Genomic DNA, 19274 nt, shown 5'->3' on the forward strand with positions numbered 1-19274 from the left:
GTGTGTGTGTGTGTGTGTGTGTGTGTGTGTGTGTGTGAATGTGAATGTTTTTGTAGACTAGTGTGTATGTGTGTGTTATGTATTATATGTTTTAGATTTATATATATATATATATATATATATATATATTGTGTGTGTATATATATACACACACACACATATATATATATATATAGCATTTGCATACACACACATGCAGTATATATTCATATGTGTGTGTGTATTATTTCATATTTATATGTGTCTGACAGTGACAGTGTGTGTGAGAGGAGATTCATGTGGTGAGGACAGGAGCAGGGGCGAGCCTGGTTATCTGGCATTGCTCAGACTGCTAAAAATTCATTAAAAAGTGACATCAGCACAGCGAGAGACAAATGATCTCAGGATGAAAGGGAACAGTGAGGCTTTCTGGGATTAGCACGGCGCAGCCTCGACCTAGCGGCTAACAGCATAAATAGATTAATCCACTAGCGCCACAGCGAAGATACACAGAATTATTAAACAAGGAGGGGAGGGAGTGGGCTGCTGGTGTGTGTGTGTGTGTGATGGGAGGGGTGTAGAGGGAGCAAGCCATCGTAAAGATTTCCATGTAATCTGCCTGGTCCTAACAATCTGGAGAGGTGTGGGATTCTGGCTTCTGGGAAGGAGGGGACTCGTATCCCTGTGTGACCCCCCCCCATCTCTCTCTCTCTCTCTCTGTCGCTCCCCCTTCATGATTCCCTCCTGCCCAATTTCAAACGGGCTCTAAAGAACAGATGCAATCCATTTTTTCCAAATCCACTGTCTCACTGCTGAAAAGCCACTACCAATCCTTTGCTGCTGCTTCTACCACTGCTACTGCTGCTCCTACTGATGCTTTTAAAACCGCAGCCAGTGCTGCTGCTACTGCTGAGTTGATGGCTATGGTGCCTCCTAAGGGACAAACAGTGCACAGAGACTGGTGGGTAACCCAAGTCCCCTGCTTGTGCTCACTTGTAGAGGAACCAGGTGACGACTCCGAGGAGCCTCCGCGGGCAGCCTCTGCGGCCTCGGCCGAGGACAGAGACCTGGGCACCGGCAGGGGAGGCAGCGGGACGGAGAAGGATCCCAGTAAGACCTCTTTCAAAGATTTGGTCTTTATATTTCTAACACCTCCAGCACCCTCTCTCAAACTCACACTCCCTACTGTACCCCCCTCCCCTACTTTCCCTCTCCCTCTCTCCCTCATTCTCTCATTCTCTCACTCTCTCACTCACTCTCTCACTTACTCACTCACTCACTCACTCACTCACTCACTCACTCACTATGACAACTCTCTGGTGTCCTCTACCCTGCACCCCGTTAACCCTCCACCAGACAGCAACTTGCTCTGAGACTCAGAACCTGTCCCAGATTGGGTTCACCTTTGGCCCAGATCCGGCCCAGTCATGTCCCAGAGTCGGCTGCTGTCTGGCACCCTACCACCTCCACTCCCTCACTCCCTGGCCTGCCTTTGTCTGCTGTCTCTCATGGTGTGCCTGCGCTAGGCCTGGATGGGCTGGGCTGTGTGGAGTGGCTAATGGGTGCCGCCTGCATGTGCGGATTGCATGTGAATGCTGTCACTCGCCTCCCGTTGACCCATTTTAATCAGAACCATCTGACGACAGGGCCGCGGATAAGTTGAAGAATATTACAGAATGACCAGTGAGATTATTTTTTAATCAAATCAGTTTTGCGTGCTTGTAATTTTTAAGCGCCTTTCATTAATCTTCGCTGTACTTGGGAGTCCTCTGATGACATATTAATTTTGCGTAAGAGTGGGATTAGATACCTCTCATGTATATATTTTTTTCTAATATTCTACTGTAGCCTTGTAACCTTTAAATTAGTTTTTTTTATTCTCTTTTTTTTACCTCACTGGAGTTCAAGTTCACCATCTTTCCAAACTGAATATCTCACACTATAGGAAATTGAAGGGGGGGATTTGCATTTGCTTGCAAATGGTAGCACATTAGGAAGAGCAACAATCTTTTACAAATCATTCTGCTATGAGCTTGAAAACCACCCCCTGGAGCTAGCATCTGGTTGCCTGTTCCTCTGGCTTTGTTATATTTGATTTGCCAAATAAGAATTCATACATGCTTTTTTATGTATGAGATGGAAATCTATGGCCAAAATGAATATTGCATTCGGCACCTCGCCTTGCCTCGCCTGGCCCACCATACCTAGCTACATAATGTTGAGTTCAATGGACCAGAAGAAGTGCTGAAACAGGCTGAGACCTATTAGTTTAGCTAGTCATTTATCTTTTAACCATATATCCATGACAGGTCTGTCTGAAGGAGACGCTAGTCAATGCGTTTGCATTTCATATTTCACAAGGCGTCATTTAACACTACGCCCAGGATGCAAATCTCACAACTCAAGCTAATGTTTCGTGCCTTTTCTTTAATGCTTTGTGCATTTCTCCTTTCTTTACATCTAAGCGTACGTTATCATTTTTAACAGACTATGTAGGATATGTGGCTTAGATATAGATGTTGTTGTTATTCATGTAGTGGCAGAGGTTTTTGTGGAGTCTGTTGTTTGTGACAGTGACTGTGGTGAGAATTAGTAGGCAACCATGGGGTATGGAATATTGTAATATGTTGTCTCAGCTCCACTGTGGCTTCATATTACAGAGACATGAGGGAACTGGTGATTTGCAAATGAATAAAAAAAAAAGAAATCAGTCTAAAGTTAGAAATGTTCTGGGCAGTTCATTCTCTCCCACCCCCACTCCCCATCCTCATTTACTTTCGTTTTTTTAATCTAGTGTCACCATAGATTAATTATAATCCAAATAGCATTTTCCATGCAAATATCTTAATCTGGATAAAGTCCAGATTACTTTGTGTTTTGTGGAGATGTGACATCCCATGTGAAATAGCTCAGGGGAACGCATCCTGAAATAATACAGCAAACACTGGCAAAGATGAAAATTAGCTGTCATTACAGCTAAGAACATTTCCAGCATACCTGCTTTGAATTAGCAGGGGAAATTAACCATTGTTCTTTTTGTTGTACTAATTTCTTGCGCAAGTTAAGTAGCTCTGATAAGTGATAGAAAATGCTATGTATGCAAACCAGATCAAATAATGAATATTTTAAATTAGCATCTGCATTTGAAATGTTGTTTGCATGCGTCCACCAGTTTACCAGATTGGCAATGAGCAGTCCTCAATTGTGGCCTCTGTAGATGTTTGATTAAAATATATTAAAGTTATTAGCATATTTAATTATAGGCCCAGAGCTATAATTCTTTGCTCAGACCTAAATCAATGCAAAACGAGGGCCTTGGTGGATTTGTGAATTGTGACACACGTCAGTACATGTCTCATCTTAGAATGAGTCTACAAGATGAAGGATTCAAATGTGCTTTCCATGGTTTGGGGAAAAAAAACATGTGGGAAGCTCTGTGTGTGTGTGTGTGTGTGTGTGTGTGTGTGTGTGTGTGTGTGTGTGTGTGTGTGTGTGTGTGTGTGTGCGTGTGTGTGCTCCTTCATGAGTAAAATGTGTGTGTGCAGTGTGTGGATGTTTACTATTTTTGTTTGTGGTGTGTGTGTGTGTGTGTGTAGATGGAAGGGTATTTTTGTTCGTGGTGTGTGTATTTGTGTGAGCAGTATGTCTGTGTGTGTGTGTGTGTGTGTGTGTGTGTGTGTGTGTGTGTGTGTGTGTGTGTGTGTGTGTGTGTGCGTGTGTGTGTGTGTGTGTGCAGCCCTGTATTCAGAGTGTGGCATTCTAATGTTATCAGCTGAACTGTGGGTCACTCTAATGTGTAACCTCAACCCCTGTGCACCTGTAAATCACCAAAGTTACTTCAAGTGTCCCAGGGAGCTGCCTTATTTACGGCCTTGTAACCCTAGCTGTGCTGCTGGGCCCGAGGTTCAGTAAATTGAATAGTAAATCCAAGCTACCTCCATCAAGCCCATCTTGTTTAATTGATGTCTTCTCTGGGTAAAATCTAAAAATGTAATAGCACTCTATAAATAGACAGATGATCCATGCTGCAATGCAAATCTATATATTTTTTTCTAAATGTTTTCATTAACGTGCATAAATGTCTCTGTGTGTAGCACACGCAAGGAATAAATATTGTTTGTTATAAACATCAGCACAGCCCAAAATGGCTCCCATCATAGTTAATGAAGGGCAAATGAAGGAGAATCATTATGGTGGGTGATATTGGTGTTGTTGTTTAGGAGAAACAATTTGGTTAAATTATCAAAGGTAGTTAAAGAGACCTGTGAGGGCAGAGAAAAAGAGTGAGACAGAGTGTGTGTATGAATTTTAAAATGCCATTGACAGTTGCAAATAAAGATGGGTGGCTGGTCGGCTGTGTGCGTTCCTATAATACAAACAGCTTGAATGTCATAAATCACCTTTTGATTTATCTAATCAACCAGGGTCCTGCTTCTCAAAGGCATTTGTCATTTGAGGGGGGTACGGTGTCACAATTATTTTATCTATTGCTCCGCTCCACCGCAGTCTCTTTCCAGACAAAGGGGGAAAGGGAGCTTGTCATTGAGGGTGAGACAGAGGATAGAAAACAAAAGAAAATAAGCCCCCAAATCTCCCCTCGCTGTGGCCATCTGTGAAGGGGCACACTCCAGAAGGTAATTTTCATCTTTACGGGAGTATATAATAACAGGAAGCAAAGATTGCACACTTTGAGATATAATGTGTTGGAGGGGATAATAAAGCACACTGGAGATGTCTGCTCTCTCTTTCTCCCCCCAAAGTATGGTTTGGCTCGTATTAATGTTTTGAAAGGCTCAGTTTTTTTTTTCTTACTTCTTTCTCTCTAAGCAATCGTGTCTGTGTGAATAGTGGACTCCGGTGTGTTTATGAAAACAGAATGTTGATTAAGAAAATAAATCATAGAGATGGACCCTCATGTACAACACAATCAGATTAGCCCACAGACCACACGTTTACATTCAATATGATGGCAATCAATGGCGCGGCCTCATTGCATTGTAAAATGTATTTGCACCCAGTTGTCCGGCACTCGGCTGCTCACCCTGGAAATAATTTAGTTGCAAATTGACTGGAAGACGGTGAAAATTGAAAGTTAAAATTAGAAATACTCGTAATAAGCAGGAGAGTTGGGGGTAGGGGAGTAGATGTCAGAATAGGGGGAGGAAAAGGGTGTGTGTGTGGGGGGGGGGTGGAGGGTCAGCTGATGTGGCGGGGCAGTGAGATTGCTGGGGCATCTGGCAAATGAGGTTCTCTGTTCGTCATGAAATGTATGTGACATGCCTCGACAACGCTGCAGGGGGATCCGGGCCCGTAGAGCAAAGATTACCTAGCTATTTGTGGTCGCAGAAATGTCTCTGATGCTCTTGGAAATTTGTATTGTGCCCTTGTATCCACCCCCCCCCCCCACCCCACCCCCCATTTTGTGTCACTTCACTTGACAGGGTAATATGTCAGACTGCAGATATGTAGGATTATAATGAAAATAAGTAAAATGGCTCCTAACAAAAACGAATTAGAATGCATGAGCATTTGCTAGAAATTGATAACAACTGGGAGGGGAATAAAGTGCAAGCTAATATAAAACACACAGTATTATTTTGCATATTCAGTGCATCTCAGTGGTCTGGATGCTGATGCTTTTTTTTCTTCCACACATCCCCTAAGCTTTGATTCACAAGAGTAAGAAACACATTTAGCCTAGAGTGACCAGATTAGGTGAACGCAGAACAGCCTGCATTTCTTTGTGTTGAGCGAGCTGGGCAAGTGGATAAATTGCATTGGCTGAGAAGGCCGAGACAGCGTCGGTATCTAAGGATGAGGGTAATGAAAGATTTATCACTTTGTGCAGCATTTTCTAAATACAACCGGAGGCTGACTTCCAGCAATGGGCTGAGCCGAAATGGTAATAGGGTTGCCATCCTTCAGTGCACTGTATGGATATTTAGGGTAATACACAGAGAGGTGATTTGGCAATGGGAAATCCATATCACCTAATGAACTGCATAAAAGTACCATAGCATTCAATTTCAGTCTTGCTGCGATAATGAATGTCTTTTGAAATTGTCTATTTATTTTGAATATCTTTATGACGGAGATTGCTTCATGTGTACAGAAATGAAATGCATTGCTATTGAAAAAGCATTTGTACTGTCCCTGCATTGAATCAATACAGGTGCATTTATCTGTGCGGTGTAATTCAGTGTTATTCTAGAGATTTTGTTTTATTGGGGTGTATGATATATATTTTTGTCTATTATTGATTTTATTGTTATTTCTCCTCAATTATTGAATCTAGGATAAGTTAGAGACACCTAGTTAGATAACCATTTGCGTCATAGTTTGTAAAAAAAACTATTTTGCGAATTCAACTGTGCAGGAAATTCAATAGTATTTTTTTTTTTTTAAAGCAAAATCATGATTGTAAAGTGTATAGATTAAGATAAAAACACACTTACACGCACATACCTCGGGCATCATTATTAGATATTAGTCACATCCTGACTGAATATTTCTCTCTCTCTCTCTCTCTCTCTCTCTCTCTCTCTCTCTCTAAGGTGTGATTTCTTTGGCTAAAGAGACTCTTGGCTCAACCTCCATCGGGAAGCATTCTCTTCTCCAGGAGAAAGAAAATGCCACACCACCCAAGAGGCCCAAGTCGGCTGAGGAGAAGACACACACCAATGAGCAGGTACACTACAGGAGCTCCGTACAACAAAGGGTTAAAATTACCCATCAGCCCTCAGCCACAGCCCTCTGAGCCCTTTGTGCCTCTGCATGTTTGTGCTGCAGTAAAATACCTGGGTAAACCTTAGTGCTTTGCATCTCTTTACCTGATATGTGTTTTAAAATTAGATTATGATGTATTAAGGTTCTTGTGGGATGGGGGTGGGGGGTGGTTCGAGGGGCTTTAGTGGTACGGGATTTGAGCTACTCAGAAAGTCATCTCTGAAATGGATTACATTAAGACAGGTAGTGGGAAGCAGCAATTTAAAAGTAATCCCTGTAATGAGGGCTTGATGTAGACCAGGAGAAGTGCACACCTTTGTCATCTGTAATCTCCTGATTAGAAGTTTCAGCCAATCAGGTTTTTCTATGATAAGATTGAAGAGTTGAAGACTTAAGTGAATTGAATGAATTGAATTTCATCTGCGCTTTTGTAGAGGTCTAATTCGTCCAGCCTCAATTTCAGTCAATTTTCATGATACATCATCATCTTGGCATAACTGCAGTCTGTCAGACGTCATATACTCTACCTTGCCGGACATAAAGGAATATGGTATCTATCTTAACATAAAGTCTCAATAAATCCCCGGTTTCTATCTTAGGTGCAGCAGTGTCCCTACTGCAACTACAGCAGCAAGGACGCCAACCGTCTACAGCTGCACATCATGTCCCAGCATTCCATGCAGCCAGCGATCTGCTGCCCCCTGTGCCAGGATGTGCTTAGCAACAAGATCCACCTGCAGCTCCACCTGACCCACCTTCACAGCGTGGCCCCAGACTGTGTGGAGAAGCTGCTCATGACTGTAAGTGTAGCATTCTCTCCTGCCTTTTCAAGTCGCATCTGTTGCATTTTTTTTCCCCCATCACTGAGATACTAAATTCATGAATGTTATTTGTGCAGGTGGCTGGGCCAGATACGCCCAATAGTATGGGGTTGCCTGGAGCAGACAAAGTCCCATCTTTGATGGAGTCTGTTATGCCAGAAGGGTCTGGAAAGTCCATAGGTAAGCACATTTGAATGATGGTGTCATGATAGGAATTTTCCATTGTTAATGGTAAATGTTAAATATCTATTCAATCAGCATGATTGATCTATTTAACTAAAAAACATTTTTTGTATTCCACTAGGTAACAATGCAAAGGATATCAAGAATAGCAACTCACAAGAGAAAAGTGAGCGAGATCTTATTAATGAACTCAAGCCCCCTAAAGAGGCCTCAGAAGCCCCTGACTGGAAGAAAGCTAGCGGGCAAGACTTGAAGATCCCAGATACCCTCCAGGATCTCAGCGACTTGCAGAAACGTCAGCAGCTCTCGGTCTCTGACCGCCACGTGTACAAGTACCGCTGCAACCACTGCAGCCTGGCGTTCAAGACCATGCAGAAGCTGCAGATTCACTCGCAGTACCACGCCATCAGGGCAGCCACAATGTGCAGTCTTTGCCAGCGCAGCTTCCGCACCTTCATGGCCCTCAGGAAGCACCTGGAGACCGGACACCCAGAACTGAGTGAGGCCGAGGTGCAACAGCTCTGTGGCAGCCTTCCCATCAATGGAGACATCACTGAGAGTGAAGCCAGGGCTCTGGAGGAAGGCCAGATGTTTGACCAAGACATGGACAAAGACGATGAGCTGGACCAGGAAGGGAAAGCCAGCCCAACTGGAAGCGACAGCAGCTCTCTGCTTGATGACATGGGCTCGGAACCAAAGCGCACACTGCCTTTCCGGAAAGGTCCGAATTTCACCATGGAGAAGTTCCTGGATCCCTCCCGTCCATACAAGTGCACGGTGTGCAAGGAGTCTTTCACCCAAAAGAACATTCTTCTGGTACACTACAACTCTGTCTCGCACTTGCACAAGCTCAAGAAAGTTCTTCAAGAAGCTTCGAGCCCCATCCCCCAGGAGACCAGCAACAATGTTGACAACAAACCCTTCAAGTGTAACATCTGTAACGTCGCCTACAGCCAGAGCTCAACTCTAGAGATTCACATGAGGTCTGTGCTTCACCAGTCAAAAGCCAGAACTGCCAAAATGGAGAGCAGCAGCGGTGGCAACACCAGCAGCAGCATGGGAAGTGGCCCCAGTGGATCTGTGCCTGCCAACAGCCCTGTTCCAGTCAGCCAGGCCAACTCAGACTCCTCCAGCCACCCAGCATCCAGTAGTAACAAAGACAACACTGCGGACATGAAAGAAGCAGTCAACCTGAAGCAAACTACTGACCACATGCAGGCCAGCCACCAGCAGGCTCAGTCCTCAGCTCAGCTCCAGATGCAGCTGCAGCATGAGCTTCAGCAGCAGGCTGCCTTCTTCCAGCCGCAGTTCCTGAATCCGGCCTTCTTCCCCCATTTCCCCATGACTCCCGAGGCTCTGCTGCAGTTCCAGCAGCCCCAGTTCCTGTTCCCCTTCTACATCCCTGGTGCCGAGTTCAACCTCAGCCCTGAACTTGCGCTCCACTCGGCTGCAGCTTTCGGGATGCCAGGCATGACGGGGCCGTTCCTGGAGGACCTGAAGCAGCAGATGCAGCAGCAGCACCAGCTTGGCCAGCAGCTTCAGCTGTCCCAGCAGCAGGCCCAACAGCAGCAGCAGCAGCAGCAACATCAGCAGCAGCAGCAGCAGTCCTCTCAGTCCCAGCTTCAGCAGCAACAACAGCAGCAGAAAGCTCATCAGCAGCACAGCCACAGGTCGAAGATGGAGTCTGTCAGCCTGTCCAACTCTGAAATGCAGATGTCCAAAGAGGCTGAAGAGCATCTTGAAAAACATGAAAATAAAGCCAAACAAGAGAGCATGAATGATGTGGATGGCACAAAGGAAAACAGCAAAGATCCCAAAAAGCCCAAATTTTCAGAGCCACTTATCCCCCCACCTCGAATCGTATCAGGTGCAAGGGGCAACGCTGCCAAAGCCCTTCTGGAGAACTTTGGGTTTGAGCTGGTTATTCAGTACAATGAGAACAGGCAAAAGAGCCAGAAGAAAAATAAAGTTGGAGAAGAAGAGGTAATCAGTGATAAGCTGGAATGTGGGGCATGCGGGAAGTTGTTCTCTAACATGTTGATTCTCAAGAGTCACCAGGAGCATGTCCATGGTCAGTTCTTTCCCTACCTAGAGCTGGAGAAGTTCGCCCAGCAGTACAGAGAAGCTTATGATAAGCTCTACCCAATTAACCCATCCTCTCCAGAGCCACCTCCTCCTCCACCTCCTCCTCCACCACCTCCACCACCTGCTCCAGTCACCTCCCTGCCAGCACCCAGCAGTTCAGGAGTGAAGACACAGACTCCATCCCCAGCTCCTCTGCAGGCTCCTCAGCCTCCTCCACCCCCGCCGCCACCTCCTCCACGACCTCCAAGTGCGCCTCCTCCAGTCCAGATGCCCGTCTCCCTGGATTTGCCCATGTTTTCCCCACTGATGATGCAGTCTGTACAGCACCCTGGGCTGCCGCCACAGCTTGCACTACAGCTGCCTGGCATTGACTCTCTTTCCTCCAACCTCACACAGCTGTGCCAAACACAGCTGGGATTGGATCCAAACTTCCTGCACCAGTCGCAGTTCAAGCGACCACGCACCCGCATTACTGACGATCAGCTGAAGATCCTGCGGGCCCACTTTGACATCAACAACTCTCCCAATGAGGAGCAGATACAGGAGATGGCTGAGAAGTCCGGTCTCCCCCAGAAGGTCATCAAGCACTGGTTCCGCAACACCCTTTTCAAAGAGAGGCAGCGAAGCAAGGACTCCCCCTACAACTTCAACATTCCACCCATGACCACCTTGGAGGACCTCAGACTTGAGTCTCAGATGAACACATTGGAGTACTACAGGTCTGACGCCACCCTAAACAAGAGGTCATCCAGAACTCGCTTCACTGACTACCAGCTGAGGGTCCTGCAAGACTTTTTTGATACCAATGCCTACCCTAAAGATGATGAGATTGAACAGCTCTCCACTGTGCTCAACCTACCAACACGTGTGATTGTTGTTTGGTTCCAGAATGCCCGTCAAAAGGCTCGTAAGAGCTACGAGAACCAGGCTGATACGAAAGACAGTGAGAAGAAAGAACTGACCAATGAGCGTTACATCAGAACCAGCAACATGCAGTACCAGTGCAAGAAATGCAGCATTGTTTTCCCCCGCATCTTTGACCTGATCACACACCAGAAGAAGCTGTGCTACAAAGATGAAGATGAGGATGGTGGCGATGATAACCACTCCGAGGACTACATGGATAACAGCGACGGGGGCTCATCAAAGCAGACTGAGTCCCACAGACATCCCCAAGGGACAGCCACAAGTTCTGGGTCCAGCTCTCCACTAATGCCCTCACCGCGACCTGACGTGGAGAAGTCCTCGCCAAAACCTGAACCGACCATTGAGAAACCAAAGCTGGCCGAGACTCTCCCTTCACAAGCGGCAAAGGCACTAGCCGACCCGAGACCCTCCAAAGCCTCGACTCCTCAGCCTCCACCACACAAGTCCCATCAGCCCCCTATTGCAAGGCCCCACTCACAACCACAGTCAGCGGCTGTCCCATCCAGCCCCCTGTCCATGACCCTGCCCTCTCTGGCGAGCAGCCTACCTCCTCAGATGTTACAGTACCAGTGTGACCAGTGCAAAATTGCATTCCCTTCAGTTGAGCTATGGCAGGAGCACCAACACATGCACTTCCTTGCAGCTCAAAACCAATTCCTGCACTCACAGTTCCTTGAAAGGCCACTGGACATGCCCTATATGATCTTTGATCCAAATAATCCTCTGATGACTAGCCAGTTGCTCTCAGGGGCTCTGTCTCAGTTGCCCTCCCAAAGTTCTGCTTTAGCCTCCATGCCTGGCTCTGGTCCCCTGAAACGCAAACTAGATGATAAAGAGGATAGTTCCAATGACAAAGATAGCGGGAATAGTGGTGAAGATCAACACAGAGACAAACGTCTCAGAACCACTATCACCCCAGAGCAATTAGAGATACTCTACGAGAAGTACTTGCTAGATTCAAACCCAACACGGAAGATGTTGGACCACATAGCCCATGAAGTGGGCCTGAAAAAAAGAGTGGTGCAGGTCTGGTTTCAAAACACGAGAGCAAGAGAGCGAAAAGGACAGTTCAGAGCGGTCGGCCCAACCCAAGCCCACAAGAAATGTCCTTTTTGCAGAGCACTCTTCAAGGCCAAGTCGGCTCTTGACAGTCACATACGCTCACGCCACTGGCATGAGGCTAAACAGGCGGGCTTTAGTCTGCCCCCTAGCCCTATGATGTCTCAAGAAGATGGAGCCGAGAGCCCTAACAAGTGCAGTTTTTTTGAATACCCGCAGCTGCCCACAAAGACCGAGGTGAACGACTATGAAATGCCAACTGCATCCTCCACCCCAGTCAAACCATCTGAGTCACTACAAAAAAACTTTTTGAGCCCTTCATCCTTTAAAGCAGAAAACAGTGATGAATTTGAAGGGCTCAATTTAAATTCTGCCGAAGTCTACAGTGAGACCAACAAAACTGACTTTGATGAGACTTCATCCATCAACACAGCCATAAGCGACGCCACAACTGGAGATGAGACAAACAATGAAGTAGAGAATCTCACAGCGAATGGGGGTGAAAAGATGAGTGATTCTAAACTGATGATGTCATCCAACCCTGATGCTTATGAAGACAGGTTCCCATTCAGCATGGTGAGCCCTGCCTTGAGTTTCTCCAAGGACAGTGAGTACTACTTCAGCACGAGAGAGGATGACCTAGATGATAACGCTGACAGGAGTGAATCCTCAAGCTTAACTGATCCAAGCTCGCCCAGTCCCTTTGGAAGTACTAATCCTTTCAAGAGCTCCAAAGGTAGTGGAGACAGACCGGGCCACAAGCGGTTCAGAACCCAGATGAGCAACCTGCAGCTGAAGGTCCTAAAGGCTTGTTTCAGTGACTACCGCACACCCACGATGCAGGAGTGCGAGATGCTGGGCAACGAGATAGGACTCCCAAAGCGCGTTGTGCAAGTCTGGTTCCAGAATGCCAGAGCAAAAGAAAAGAAATTCAAAATAAACATTGGAAAGCCATTCATGATGAGTCAGAGTTCCCCTGATGGACCTAAACCAGAGTGTACTCTGTGCGGTGTGAAGTACACTGCAAGACTTTCCATTCGTGACCACATCTTTTCTAAGCAGCACATTGCGAAAGTGCAAGAAACCCTAGGCAACCAAGTGGACAGAGAAAAGGACTACCTAGCACCGACCACTGTTCGCCAGCTCATGGCGCAACAAGAACTTGACCGTTTGAAGAAGGCAAGCGACGTCCTCAGTATGCCAGCTCAGCAGTCTGCAGTGGACAGCAACACGCTCCATGGCCTTAGCCTGCCCACAGGCTATCCAGGAGTGTCCGGCCTGCCGCCAGTGCTCCTTCCTGGTGTCAATGGCCCGTCATCCCTTCCAGGTTTTCCACCAAATACACCTGGTGAGTTAGTATGACAAAAGACTGAGAGAGTAGTAGCTTTATGAACTAAATGCATCACATACATACATATGACTGCTCCTCATTACACATCATTATACGACTGGGGACAGAGACTCTTTCATTGACAGATTTTGGAGTCATGAGGACACTTAATGCATGCGTCACTGCATAATTGGGACATGTAACTTTGACTTCAAACACAATGGAATTTCTATCAAATGTATTTGTTTGTGGTGTTTCCCTTTTTCATATTGTGGGTTTTGTACATTTGTATCCTTCTTTTGGTATTTTGTAAGGCGCATGTGACAGTTTTGATCCATAACAAAACCAAAAAAATGAAGAAACAAAATGAGACCTTACATTGAGCATCATCACCTTTTTTGTTAATGCAAAAGTATGAAGTATGGAGATTTATGTTGAGGTCAATATTTCAATGCTATCTATACCACTGTATTTCAGCTTTAGCGTCTCCTGGTGCTGGCATGCTTGGGTTCCCTACTCCAGCCACCCCCTCTCCTGCCATGTCACTCAGCAGTGCCCCATCCAAGAACCTTCTGCAGACTCCTCCACCTCCTCCTCCTCCTCCTCCACCTCCTCCTCCTCCTCCTCCTTCTGTTCCTCCCACTCCTTTGACAGTCAGTCAGACTGAGCAGCAGCAGCAGCAGCACAACAAAGATATCGAGAAAGACAAGAAGTTGGAAAAGCAGATGAAGGTCAAGGAAAGACAAGGTGACTCTGTCGCCGCCCATGCCGCTGCCGGCTCCCAGGCCCCAAGTGTGAGGAAAAGAGAAAAGCCCCCCCAGACAGCGCTTAAGGGAAAAGTCGGAGGCGAGGTGTCAATGGACCCAGCACAACTGCAAGCACTTCAGAATGCCATCGCTAGTGATCCGAGCTCCTTCCTGGGGGGACAATTCTTGCCTTACTTCATCCCTGGCTTTGCATCCTGCTTCTCACCACAGCTTCCCGGCGGAGTACAAGGTGGATACTTTCCTCCACTGTGCGGAATGGAGAACCTTTTCCCCTATGGACCGGCCATGCCCCAGACCATCGCTGGCCTCTCCCCAACTGCCATACTCCAGCAGTACCAACAGTATCAGCAAACCCTCCAGGATTCCTTGCAGAAGCAGCAGCAGCAGCAGCAACAGCAACAACAACAACAACAACAACAACAACAACAACAACAACAACATCATCATCATCATCAACAACAACAACAACAGCAGCAGCAGCAGCGGAAAACACCCCCCATGAAGTCACAGAGTGCACAGAGCAACTTCAAACCAAAAGAGGCTAAGGAAACTAAGGATGATAACAAAGGCTCTTCAACTGAAAGCACAAAAGCAGAACCACAAACCGATACCAAAAGTTCAGACTTTCCAGATCCTTTTATTGTTCCGTCCATCAAACACGAGTTTATATGCAGAAAGTGCCAGATGATTTTCGCTGATGAAGACTCCGCTGTCCGCCATCAGAAGTCCTTCTGTTACTTCGGTCATCCTTTTTCTGACCCGCAAGAGACAGTGCTTCGTAAGGCAGTGAGCAAGTACAGTTGTGTAGCCTGCGACGTGGCTGTGAGTGGAAATGAAGCACTTGGCCAACACCTTCAGTCGAGCTTGCACAAAGAGAAAACAATCAAACAAGCAATGAGAAATGCCAAAGAGCATGCTAGATTATTACCTCACTCTGTCTGCTCCCCTAACCCTAACACGACATCTACCTCGCAGTCTGCAGCTTCTTCTAATAACACCTTCCCTCATCTCTCTCGCTTGTCCATGAAGTCCTGGCCAAATATCCTTTTCCAGGCTTCAGCCAGGAAAGCTGCTTCTTCTACTTCCCCATCTGCTTCTCCCCCCCCCCTTTCCTTGCCTTCAACGGTTACCTCAACTTCCTGCACCACCTCAGGGGCTCGGACCTCACTACCCACCGAGAGTTGTTCAGACGAGTCTGACAGCGAGTTAAGCCAGAAGTTGGACGACTTAGATAACTCGTTGGAAGTCAAGGCAAAAGCCGCCTCTGGCCTTGATGGCAATTTCAGTAGTATGAGAATGGATATGTTCAGTGTGTAGGAGTGAAAACAGGATCCCTTGCTTAAAGAAAAAAAAATAAGACTTTAAACTGCAGTTCCAAAGTTTCTCTAACCCAAAAAATTACAGTACCAAAAGATTGACTCAGGATTGTTTTTCCCATATTGATATGCTGGCAAGATATTGATTGATTTTTGTTATGGACAGAACTGTTGCAGATGCTTGACTGAGCTTTTATTGTATACAAAAATACATGGAGTAGGAGAAAATCTCACAAGTTCTTTTGGAGCTTGTTTCAAGCCAAAAACTCTCACGATAGCAAATTGCACCTCAGCTGGATTGATTTCCAAATGCTAGCATGTACTGTATGGGATGATGATCCAGAACTTTCCAAGAGAATTTCTCTTAGTTTAGTTAGGTGTAATCTGTAGCTTTAAATTCTCAGGTCAGATCATAACATGTCTCATTTGTTAAAGCAGCAAGAAGCCTGGTGACACGTGGCTTTTAACCAAAACATGTCAAGCTTTATTGGACGCATTTTCTTGATGTGTGTAGTGTACCATACCAACAGACAATATTACTGTTACAGGACAAAACACGTATTCTTTTAGTTTGCCCTACAAAACAGTATGGTTTTACCACTGAGGGAGTTTAGAATGGTGAAGTGATGTGCCCCTGTGTTTTCCAGTTTGTAATTACCACAAACTGTATTTTTACCCAACCTTCTTTGATTTCTTGTAGATTATACTATTCTGTGCCAACTCTTACCTTCTCACTTTTACCTCTGCTCATGCCCTTTTCTGAAGAGGTAATAATTCTAGTTTTGATAGACTCTTGAGGATTATGTGAATAAGACATTTTTTCATTTGTGAATTGCTATACTGTTACGGTACTTGCTTGTGTCTGGACTCTAGTGCACTTATTTTAATTTTGTTTGATTTTTTATTATTATTTTGGTAGGTCATGTGTTAATTTAATAGACATTTGGTTTTGTTTGTTAATTGTTTGTTTGTTTGTTTGTTCGTTCATTTGTTTGTTTGAATTATTATTTGTGTGTAGTGCAGCAGCATAATGGTCAACATTTGTTAGACGTTTTAACAACCTAACAATCCAGAGACCTGTTTAAACAATTGGTGCATTCATGAAAGTAGTACTGTATACTTGAACCTGTTAAAATACAAGTTGGACAAAATATAAAAAAGGTATGAGTATTTGCTTCATGTAAGCAAATAAGCTGCTTTAAAAAAAGGGGGACTAAAGCATTTTGTTTTGTATAATGAAAAGATTTTCCCTGTGCTTATAGGACTGAATACAGTGTTAACCCTGTACACTGCCATTTAATGAATAGATAATTGTACTTCCATTACTGCTCTGGGCACTTCAGTTTTCCTGTTGTCATGAGAATTGAACTTTTCTGTTTGCCATCATATTTAGTCATATATGCATTACGAAGTATTATCTTATAACAACGTTTTGCTGCTACAGTGTAATGTTATTTTGCTTGCCATAAATTCTCAACCTTCTACCAGACAGAATACTGATTCATGAATTGCTTTGCTTTGCTGGTTTTTCTGTTTTTTTTTATTTTTTTTATTTTTTATTTTTTTGCTGTGGAACTCAAAGAATGTGAAAGCTGTCAAGGGTGTTCAATTTTTACGAATCACTTTCTTGTTTGGTAACATAGGACAATGTGATTCATTCCAAAGCGACAGAAGGCTATTTGTATGAAAGTAAATGGCTTGTGAACAAAGAAAGCTAAGCTGTTGTACATATTCGTAGTTGGCTGTGCATGGTACAAATTTATTAATATGAAGAAATGCAAAATGTATTGCTTTTGGTATTCCTATTCTGAGATGAACAAGTAGCATGTAATGCAGCTGTATGACAGGTTAAATCAAATCATGCTTAAAATTGTTTCAAATGATGAAATCAAGTAACATTTCATTTTACTTTTTATTATTGTACAGGTGTTTTCTTTTTGTTAAAGTTTAAACACAAATGTCACAGTTTATAATTCTCTTTTATGTGAACTTTTTAATGTACTTATTTGGGATTTTTAGTATTTTAACCTTTTATTTTAATCCTGAAGACACTTTTTGATTGTGTTTCATAAGAGACATCCTGGCCTCCTAAGGTGCAATCCTTGCCTGTGTACAAACACGAGTGACTGTCCTGATTCCAAAGGCTTTTAGAAACCCCGGCTTTTGCCTTTCTCCTGTCTGTGGATCAGCAGCGCAAGACTGAGCTGTCAGCTAGCACCTCACGCAAACGGTGTTAGCCCAAAGCGGAATACTTACCACACAGGGGTCTGGTAAAGCAACCCAACAGACACACCTAAAAGAAACAAAGAAAAGGATGGTCCAATAATATAACTGTACATAAATGTTGCAACTGCACAGCAGCCAAAAAAAGAAACCTTTTTACGGACGGATAGTGTCAAGCAAAAGAGGACAGCCTTCTAAAGGTTGAAATTTTAGGATTGTTCTTCTGGATATCAAAGGGATTATCACGGCGCAATCATATTCTTCACAATATGTACTCTTAACGCCTGGGTAAGATAGCAACCACAACCTGAGGTTTTATTCAAAAAAGAAGCCCCTATGGCTAAAACTTTAAATAAACTAAACCAAAAATGTTATTGATGTTTTATATATAGAGGGTAGTCTCATTAGTTTTTGTTACTGTAATGTTTGAGGTCTCAGCTGTACCGTATTACGGTAATAACATGGTTTTGAAACTTTTTTTTTATTTTGTCACAGACCTGTTGTCATAGTTGAAATGACGTTTATTGTAGATGGTATTTGAACAACTTCTTCTGGAAATAGTTCATCAAGTATGTTTGTTGCTCATTGTTGTGATACATTAAAAACTGTATCTGCGAACCAACTCTGTGTATGGTGATCATCAATTCACTGTCTCCTGTTATCACAATACTTTTTACAGTAGCTGAATGAGTAACTGTTTATGTGTAGGTTCACCTTGATTGAACTCAGTCTCTCATCAAATTAATTATTCATGATTGATATGTTATTGGATAGACAGATTTTTAGTAGTCACATATTTATGCTATTATATAATCAATTTCATAATATGTCCCATATTTGCTGAGCAAAAACTTTGTGTAAAAGGAAATAAAGGCCTATCCCATATAGACGCCTATCCCAAATATTCAGTTTGGTGATTGAAGTAAACGAAAGCCTCGGCTTTTAATCAAGGTATTACGGTACATCATACACATAGGGTAATTTAAAGTGAAAAACATCTATGTCGTAAATCAGGTTTATAAGCCAAGTATACTTGCAAATACAAGGAATTTATCCCATCCGTGAATTAGTGAACACACTGAGGTAAAGCACACACTAACCCAGAGCAGTGAGTTGCCTTGCTACAGTGGTGCTCAGGGAGGAGTGAGCGCTCAGGGAGCAGTAAGGGGTTAGGTGCCTTGCTCAAATGCACTTCAGCCGTGGATGTGCGCTTGGGAGAGCAGTGCTCAACCACTTCCCCCGCCCACATTTTTCCTACTGGGTCGGGGATCAAACCGGCAACCCTTCGGTTACTAGCCCGAACCCCTAACTGGTCGGCCACGGCTGCCCCTCGTATTGCTATTAGTATTTGACTTAGTCCTTCAACATTATCTCCAATTATATAAAACATGGCTGGCAAAGAGCATGTTGATTATCAAATTAATGCAGATTATGGTTGTAATTCTGCATGGTATCCCATGTTCAGTCCATTCTGTTGTAATCTGACTTAACCCGGATGCTGTGGATTACTAGTGTCAGTTAATCTCACATCTTTGGCCCAGGTGTGTCCATTCTCTACACTACGGAAATCACAATCATAACTGAGCTGTGATGTTCCTAAGGGTAAAAGTGAGGAGCCATTCTAGAAAAACCTCACAGGAAGGTCCAGAGGGTCGTATGAAGAATTGAATGAGTGCCAAAATGAGTGCCGGAGCTGTATTCAGACTCTCTTGATAGTACTGGCACTTGCCTGTGAAAGAGAACACCTTCACTGAGTGCTATGCAGTAATCTGGATGACAATCACAGTCTGCACAAGCTTTATGTTCAGACAACTAATGGCACAATCTGCCAAGAAGCCCCATACAGGATACAGAAGGA

General features: G+C 44.5%; 1 protein-coding gene across 7 annotated transcripts in view; it reads left to right on the top strand.

Annotated features, from left to right (window-relative positions):
• Positions 1-18038, top strand: part of zfhx4 (zinc finger homeobox 4) — an 88869-nt gene extending 70831 nt beyond the window's left edge. For 6 of the 7 annotated variants that reach the window (XM_048266004.1, XM_048266003.1, XM_048266005.1 and 3 more), the window contains exons 5-10: positions 979-1089; positions 6534-6667; positions 7305-7505; positions 7604-7706; positions 7831-13128; positions 13588-18038. In XM_048266004.1, coding sequence (XP_048121961.1) covers positions 979-1089; positions 6534-6667; positions 7305-7505; positions 7604-7706; positions 7831-13128; positions 13588-15194 — 7454 coding nt within the window. In that variant the 3' untranslated portion in view covers positions 15195-18038. The remainder of the gene's footprint in view (positions 1-978; positions 1090-6533; positions 6668-7304; positions 7506-7603; positions 7707-7830; positions 13129-13587) is intronic. The other variant, XM_048266009.1, reaches the window with a different exon arrangement.
• Positions 18039-19274: the final 1236 nt, after the last annotated feature.

This window comes from Alosa alosa, chromosome 16 (assembly GCF_017589495.1).
Source record: "Alosa alosa isolate M-15738 ecotype Scorff River chromosome 16, AALO_Geno_1.1, whole genome shotgun sequence".
Lineage (NCBI taxonomy): Eukaryota > Metazoa > Chordata > Actinopteri > Clupeiformes > Clupeidae > Alosa > Alosa alosa.